The sequence below is a fragment of the Psammomys obesus genome, unplaced genomic scaffold, assembly GCF_907164565.1.
Source record: "Psammomys obesus unplaced genomic scaffold, mPsaObe1.curated_primary_1811, whole genome shotgun sequence".
Taxonomy (NCBI): domain Eukaryota; kingdom Metazoa; phylum Chordata; class Mammalia; order Rodentia; family Muridae; genus Psammomys; species Psammomys obesus.
The window spans coordinates 17,256,758-17,265,606 of NW_026596079.1; the positions used below are offsets into that span (position 1 = coordinate 17,256,758).

The following is an 8,849-nucleotide window of genomic DNA, read 5'->3' on the forward strand; positions in this document are numbered from 1 at the left end:
TGGTTGCCCCTCAGAAGTTGAAGGTTAAGTCCCTGTTGCTGAAGACACCGTGTACTGTGGCCACAGGGCCCTGAGGATACAGTCACCTGCAGGGAGCGAGCAGCCAACATCTTGCCAAGTGGAACACTCAGAATGTGGTGCTTCCCATGTGATATGTGAGGCCCTCCTAGGATCCAGCCACATTTACATTATGGATGGACACTGCTTCGAGTTGCCCTGGGGAGCATGTTCCTGGAGCATTCTACATCATTCAGAAATGAAAGCGCTTCCCTACCCAGCACTGTCAATCAGGCCAAGTAAACAGGGGCATCTGTCGCCTGCTTTATAACCAGATGCTGCTGTTTGCTTTGCTTACAGAGACTGCAGCTCAGGGGGGGGGGAGGGGGTTCTCTGCTTTTTCATTTTAATTATCACTCCAAAGACACATTCCAGCTGAAACAATTATAAAATCCATTTAGAAGTATGAGAGAGAGAGAAACCTTGGGAACCCTTTATACACTGGGAGACATACAGGCTGGACCATGGTGAGGATTATCAAAGTTTTATTTAAAATTTCAGAGCTCTTGAAAATAAAGACTATAATGTAGTTGTATTTTTGTTGTCTAACTTAAAAAAAACAATGCTTTCAATTACAATTTGCCATCCAGGGCTACCCCAAAGACAGAGTGGTGGTCAGCCAGCCCTGAATTGTTCCTGCCCTCACTCTCAGGTGGCTGGGTGGAGGGAGGCTGTTGACATCCCTGTGGGCAGGGGGCTTGCTCCTACTCAGTGTGGCGTCTTTTCTTCTTGTTGTGGTTCTCGATTGCCCTTCTCAGGGCTTCGTCCGGGATGAGATCTGACATTCTCATGTCTGTATGGCTACAACCAATTTTTGGGCAACTGTGAGGGAGAAAGAAAACTGTCAGTCCACCTCACTACCATGCCTTAATAATTAACTTCTTTCAGTCAGGCACTGAGATGAGAACACTTTACAAAACAAACAAACAAACAAACAAACAAACAAAATAAACCCAAAAAACAACTAAACAAAAAACAAGAACAAAAACAACTCCTCCCCGCCCCCAACCCCAGAGTCATGCACACGTACCCATTTTTTTCACTGAGGTGGCTTGGTTTGGGGCTGGGGATGCAAGCCATGTGTGAGCAGCACCTACATCTATGGGCTTGCTTTCTAACAGGAGGCAGGCAGTCACCAAGTAGCCAAATACCATGCCACAATAGCAGTGAAGCAATGCGGGGCAGAGGGAACATGGGGTAGGGGGAGTAGGGAAGGGAGGGTAGAGACAGGCTTGTGTGTGGTCTGAGCTGCCTGGAAAGCCTGGCCAGGTACTCTGCAGTAAGAACAAAGAAATCTGGAAGTGAGATGGGGGAGGGGGGGGCAGTGTGACACTTTAGATCGTTATTTTATTTTATTTTTTGTTTTGTTTTGAGTCATGGCCTCATATAGCCCAGATTGTATTTGAACTTACTATGTAGCCAGGAATAAGCTTCCTATTGCCTCCATTTCACCAGTGCTAGGATCACAGGCATGTATACCTGGTTTTATGTTGTGCTGGGGGATGAAACCCAGGGCTTCATGCATGACAACCTTCGTCCCGAAGACTATTTCAGATAGGGATGGGATGGGATTTAATTTCCTTTTAGAAAACTTTACTCTGGCTGCTTAACAGAGGACAAAAGGCTAAAGGGCAAAGAGTGATGCTGGGGGTCCCCTAGAGGCACAGGAAGGGTGAGGCAGTCTGCTTTAGTGTGGCAGAGGTCGGCTCCAGCACGTACTGCGACAGGGGACCTCAGGACCGATGGATGGAAGGCAAGTGGACAGAAAGAGAAGGGAAGAGCCACGCAGATGGGCAGCTGCAGCACCCTGAACTGAGATGAAAATAGGTGGGGACAGAGGAACCCTGCAGAATGCCACTAAACCTCTCAGTGGAGACACTGAGTGGGGCACAAGGGGCCAGAAGCCTGAGGTGAGGGAAATAAGAAAATGAATCATCAGAAAAGGGTGGAGCTCATGGCCTCGCTCAGTTAGCTATCTCCTTTGAAGGAGTGTCTGGACTGAGACACCTCATTAATGTTTACTATGACCAAGATTTGGTCAGGGCTCAGTGTCCGGAGTTTGGGGTCAAGCTCATGTCGGTCCTCAGTTCTCTCAACGACCTACGGATTGGCCGGTGGTAGAAACAGACTTTCTGAACCTGTGTTCTCCTGCTATAAAGTAAGGATGGAGTCCCCAGCCCGTATGGCAAGATGTCTCACCATGCTCCACAATGTTCTCTACCATCTCCTAGACTGGCCATTGTTATCCGGAGAGTATTAGGTTATCTGGTCTGTCTGTGCACACAGAGAGCCCGGGCATATGGACACCATTCAGGTATATACACACATGCATTCACGGTGCTTCTGTGTGATCGGTTCTGGGCTAGGCTCTAACCACATAACCTGAAGTACAACCATGGCTTTGGCCCACACAAAGCTCAGCCCCATGGCCTGGGATGGCTCTTTAAAAGACACAGCAAACACAGAGGGAAGGGAACCTGACCTGGGAGCTACAATTCACCAAGTCATAGGAAACACAAGGATAAGGTAAGGAGAAAAAAAAAAAAGTTTTTCCTGGCCCTAATCTTGGGGTCAAGGAATTTCCACAGCACAGGGGCTTTCATTGGTACAATGGATAGTAAGCTTGAGAATGGGAATTAATTCTGAAATGCTAAATGTGCCCTGTATATTTAGGCACATGAGCTCTCTCTCTCTTTTTCTCTCTCTCAATGGAGTCTTGTGGTATAGCCCCAGCTTGTCCCTTGTACTTTGAAATCTCTTCAGGATGAGATGATGGAGACACACACACATTCAAGACTTTAGAAATGGAGACTGTCATTCCTTTGGCTTCCCTGACATGGAAATGCAGATCAGGAGGTTTCTGGGGTAAGCCTCCCTGAGGGACAAGCCCTGAGCCTCATTTCTGACTACCAGGCCTTGGGTGCAGTGGAGTCCTGAGAACAAAGTCTACCTCCAGACGGTGAATAAGCAGTAGAGAGGGAAGTGGAGAGTGAGGGGGGAGGACTTCCTGATGACATCAGTGCCTTTAGTCAGTAAATGAGGGCATTCTGAGAATGGCTGACGGAATTAACCGCACCGCTCGGCTGCAGGGGAGGCACCCACACTCATGTTGATGGGATGGAGCCAGTGAGATCTGTGTCATGCAGAGGCAGGCTCTGGGGACAGTGATCTAAATCAAGTAGTCCTTCCAAGGGAAGCTTGGTGACCCGACAGTAAGATACAAACTCAGAATGGAAGAACCAAGGGAGGTGGTACATGCCTATAATTCCAGCACCTGGGAGATGGAGGCAAGACTGAGCTACACAGAAAGTTCTAGGCTATTCTGGACTACACAGTGAGACCATCTCCAAAAGAGTGGCAAAGACCTGGCAGTCGGCTCCCCTAGTGCTGACACTGTTCAGGGATTTTCCTGCAAGCAGAATCCCTTGTCTGTCTGAAGACACCCTGGCACGGTGAAAATCAAGTAGGCCACTGAATGCCAAGGGTGAAGGATTGTGATCCAGGCCTTACCATGCAGCAGTTGCTACTCTAGACCACAGCTGCCAGTCCTGTCTCCTCAAACAAGGTGGCTCAACAAGAGACAGGGTGAGAACAACACTGAAAAGCATGAATGAATCTCAGGGGAGACTTCCTGGAAGAAAGGGCCAAATAGGAACCAGGCCACAGCCTTGTTTCCCATGCCACCTGACAGAAAGAAGTTTTTTAACTAAAAAGGCTAAGAAAAGGCCACGATACCATGGCCCTGAATCAGGGCACTCCTGCTCTGAGAGGCAACATTACCCAAGCATTAGGCCATAATCCCCAGGACATCCTGGTGAGCAAGTCAGGTGTGGCAACACCTTCAGCAGCATCGCATCATCCCCAGGAAGGGCTCAGATGCACAGGCCTGGAAGGAGAGGCTGGTCCTGAGCATGGGTCAACCACAGGGCAGAGCATTCCTTAGCAGCATGGGGCAAACTTATGGGAAGGCCTCAGGGTACAAAGGGTCCCATGGGGCTGCGGGAAAGTGAAGCCTCAGCCTCAGCTCATGACCACACAATGGTGAGTCTTAGGCTCAGGTTTGGATCTTAAGAATGCCAACGTTTGACCCACGTGCGTAGGAAGCAGGCGTATAGATGCCTCTGACATTAAGAGTTGGGTGGATTCCTGCCATATCTATACAAAGAGAGTAACTCCATCCCATACCCTTCAGGTCTAGGGTGACGTGTCAGAAAGCAGTGAGGTAGGTGGTGATGAGTGTCTGCCATACGGGCCCCACAGCTGTGTGTTCATGTTGTAGGCCAGCAAGCCTCCTGTGAGGTCTGTGCCCCTCTTCGTGTGTATATGCAGCTGTGTGCATATGCATGTATGTGCACACTGTGGAGGCCAGAGGACATCCTCAGCTGTCCTCCTCAGGCACCACCACATTTATTTATTTATTCATTTATTTATTTCTGAGACAGGTTCTTTCACTGCCCAAGAACTTGCCAAGTATACACTAGCCTGGCTAGCCAGTGAGTCTGCTTCCATCTCCCTTCCCCTCCCAGCGCTAGGACTGGAAGTGCACTATCGCCCTTGGCAGTTTTATGTGCGTTCTGGGGATGAGCTTAAGCCTGACTGAGCTATCTCTCTGTATTCTCCACAGCCAAAAAAATGGGCTGGTATAGATCTTGAAGGAAATCTGTTAGCTCTAGGATCCCTGGAATTTTGAGATAGTGATGTTATTTTTACTTTAGAGAAAAAGAATCTGTCTAAGGAGCTCAGTTTTTTGTTGATAAGTGAATTTTGCTTTGACATTGAACAATTCTATATTCACTTCACTTTGTCTGACATGCTCTGAATGCCTGTTTAAGATCCAGGAAAACCAAAACAAATGGCTGGGGTCAAAATCAGATGTAGCTCATTAACATGAAAATCAGCAGGCAGCTTTATTTGTGAGATAATAGCTTTATGATTAAGAGATCTATTTTAGGAAAGAACTCTAACAGTATACTTAGGGTGAAAAGCTCCACAAGAGTATTCCGCCTCAATCCAGTGGAGAGGCCTCCAGGGACTGAAGCATGCTGGGAAAGTTCAGAAGGTACCCAGTAACACAGTGTGCCTGGGGTTCTAGGAGCATAATTGGAACAGGAGAAAGAACAAGTTCTTTAACAGGATGTGTCACAGACATTTTTTAAACACTGCTTCATGGGAAATGACACCACTTCACGCTGAATCAGAAAACTATGAAGGAGGTTGTGGACAGACCCTGAGTTCTAATCTGCTGCCACATGCACCTTGTATTTGACACTGGCTCCATGACTGAAGCGCCTCTTGTCTTGGGTGTGGTTTAAATGGCTTCCCACAGGGTCTTCTATCTTGAATGCTGTACTGATGGATGGACACAAAGCTGCTTGGAGCTGACTACAGGCTATGACCTGAATGCTGAGGCATCATGGTGAACAGAGTTCATGCCAGGCCAAGGCTCTCTCTGTCTTGCTTGCTTCTCCAGAGCTGTGTCTCAAACAGTGACAGCTGCCCCACCTCTATATGCACAGCCACTTGATTCTCATGGCCATCTAAGCCATCTTCTAGGGGAACAGCCCACACGCCTGTACCTCTGCTGTTTTCAAGTGGCTGTACCACTGTGGTGTCAGGCTAAGATGACTTGAACTGAACCTCTCAGAACCCCTGCTGGACACTTTCCCCTCTTCTACCTCTCTACCGACCAATGACAGCTAGCAATTGCTTCTGGACACTCAACAGAAATGGCCATCATCTTTCCCTCCTCCTCCTCCTTTCCCACTTTTAATCAGTTGACACATTCAGTCAATTTGCACACACCTTCACTCCCATGTATGTGTTCATTCTCTGTAATAGAGCCCACTGTTCACGCACCACCCTGGCACCAGCACAGGCTTTAAGAACCTGTGCCCTGCACTGCTTCCAGAGTATCTTCCTCAGCTCCAAGCTAGCTCCTCTTAATTCCCTTTCTCTACAAGGTCTCCTGTGCCTATGGGGCTGAGCTCACAGATGCTGGTGACAGCTTGAAGATGGCGATAGAGGTGTCATGGTTACTAAGTCTTACTATGTGTGTGACTGGTACTTTAGCCACTTTATAAATATCTTACTCACACTTCAAATGCACCAGTGAGAGAACTACAACTATTACCATTAATTTAGAGATGAGGAAAGCAATGAAACTGGCATTTATGGTCTCTATGACAGATCTCTAGCCTATTTACTGTTCTACTATCTACATGTCATTCTACTTTTTTGCCATAAACAATAACTACCACCTTATCGACTGTCCACCAAGTGAAAGCTGGCCTGATGGGGTGAGGCTCTTGTCAAGAACTCTGTTCTTGATGAGTGTAGAGGTACATGCCTTTAATCCAAGCATTCAGTAGGCAAGGGTAGGTAGAACTCTCCAAGTTTAAGGCCAGCCTGGACTACACAGTGAGTTCTAGGACAGCTAGGGCTACATAGGGAGACTGTCTCAAAACAGAACAGAACAAAACAAAACAAAACCAAGCAACCAAGCAATCAGCCAACCAGCCAACTAACCACACAAACGAAAGGCCTAGTTAAAAAATTATTTGCTATTTTTTTATGTGAATGAGTTTTTGCTTGATTTAGAAACTGTTGAGTTACTGACTTAGGGTTCATAAAAATTGTAAAATAAATTATTAAAAAATTCCAACAGTTTCTAAAATGGCTATAAAACAGTTCTGTCAATTTTTGTACTATGCATTTATGGTGTTCTTGGCACTGACAATTGGAAAATCAAAAGTTTCTATCAACTCTGAAAAACACTGAAGGTACTCTATCCTGCAGTATCAAATATTCAGCCAATATTTAATTCCTTATATAAAATTAAGCACATCTACCTCATTAGTATGTAAATTTGTCTTCATCTTTAATAAATAATAAAGCATATATGTTGAAGAACTGTTTTTGAATAAATTTGTTTGTAATTTATATTAGTAAATATTTAATCTGTACATCTATTTTCTATACCTATATACTCAGGGCTGCACAACAATGTCTTGGGTGAGGGAGCCAGGGGAAGAGTACAGTTAAAGCATTTGCTGTGCAAGGATGAGGAGTAGAGGTTAGATCCCTGGGATTATGGTGCACCGCCTGTGATCCCAGACTCACAGGGTGGAGACAGGGGTCTCCGGGAGAACATGGTGCCTAGTAAGGCTTGCCATGTCTGCGAGCTTGGGGCTTGAGAGATCTTTCCTCTAAGAGTAAGGTAGATCAAGGAAGATCCCTGATGGCAACATCAGGCCTCCACAGTATGTGCACATGATGTGTATGCATATCCCTGCACATGTATACCCATACATTTAACACACATACACACATGCAAACACATCACACACATATACACATGGAAAGAAGAAAAGAGGGAAACTTGACCTCGTAAAAAGGGTTACTAGTGGAAAAACTTGACGAGGTCTTGCTCCTGAAGCCCTCCCTCACCATCCCTTGGCATCTTCCTTATTTTCTAAGGCCTGGTAAGAATGTCATCTCTGTAATCCTCTAGCCTTCTTCCACTCAGACTTAATGGCTACTCTTAGTCTACAACTGTTTTCAGGGTACCTGCCATACAGGTTATGGAAATGACAGGTAGAGAAGGTTTCTCTAGATGACAAGTGTCATTTAAGTGCTTGCAAGTATTGTGTCCAATTCAAAACAGGCAAAGGGCATCAGAGAGTCAGAAAAGTGTACTTGAGAAGGGACATCTAAGAAACACCTGCCCCCGTCCCTGGTGGGAACCTGAAGCCTGCTTTGTATTAGCCCCCGCTCTTTCACCCTCAGCTTCAGGAGAGTATCACACAGCGTCAGAAAGAAGAGCTGCCAGAGACAGCAAAACTAGGAAGCATTCTTAACTATTATGGTGACTTTTTCTGGCTTGTCAGAGAAGGAACACAGAGAAACGATCAGTAGAGAGGGAAGGCTTGGAAGTCCAGAAATGAAATGCTCATAGGGAAAATATGAAGGTCATTAGGGAAATACAATATTTGGACTATAAGGTAGAAATACAAAACAGATAGAAATGAACAAGCGGTTTATATTTGTAGCCTAATGGCTGCAAAACCAAGTTTCTTCTAGAATAAATACTGTAAATTACTTGACTGAATGGCCAAGGAGTTACATCTAATCTCTAGTCTCTATCTCACAGCCCACACCCACATGGGGAGGGGAGGGGAATTCTGATTCTTGGTCTGAGTGATGCAGAAGCAAAGCACACATCAAAGGGACTGCTGTCAGAGCCTGAGAATGGTCACACCTGCCATTCCATTCCTGCGATAAGAGCTCAGGAGATGCCAAACCCAGTCAGCTCCAGTGTGGCCCACTGAGGACTCTCGCCACAGGCACAGAACCATGGTCCTGGGATTGGGAGGTAGGGAGAGAAGGGATGGAAGATTCGAAGTTAAAAAAAAATTGTGAGTTAGCCATGGATTTACTGAAACTGTTCAGAAAGTTATTTGTGTGGTTATATGAAAACATTTCTTTGATAATGCAGTCTCCCTCACTAAGACCACTGGATATGAATTCTTATCTTAGAATGTTTATTGTTTTTTTTTTTTAAAAAAAAAAAAACAAAGCATATTGCAGAAAGTAAAGAATAAGGTAATTTCCTCTTGGTTAAGTGGACATTTGAAAAGGGAATTATCTCAGATCACAGTTCTGTAGATCCTGAGCTTCTCTGGTTTGTTGTGTGTGTGAGAGAGAGAAAGACTGAGATAGGTGATAGATAGATAGACAGACAGACAGATAGATAGATAGATAGATAGATAGATAGATAGATAGATAGATAGATA

General features: G+C 45.6%; 1 protein-coding gene across 3 annotated transcripts in view; it reads right to left on the bottom strand.

The window, feature by feature from the left end:
* Nucleotides 1-525: 525 nt before the first annotated feature.
* Nucleotides 526-8,849, bottom strand: part of Nsmce2 (NSE2 (MMS21) homolog, SMC5-SMC6 complex SUMO ligase) — a 219,189-nt gene continuing 210,865 nt past the window's right edge. For 2 of the 3 annotated variants that reach the window (XM_055626458.1, XM_055626457.1), the window contains exons 7-8: nucleotides 8,315-8,415; nucleotides 771-879 (exon numbers count right to left, since the gene is read on the bottom strand). In XM_055626458.1, coding sequence (XP_055482433.1) covers nucleotides 845-879; nucleotides 8,315-8,415 — 136 coding nt within the window. In that variant the 3' untranslated portion in view covers nucleotides 771-844. Of the gene's footprint in view, nucleotides 880-8,314; nucleotides 8,416-8,849 lie in introns of all 3 variants that reach the window. The other variant, XM_055626459.1, reaches the window with a different exon arrangement.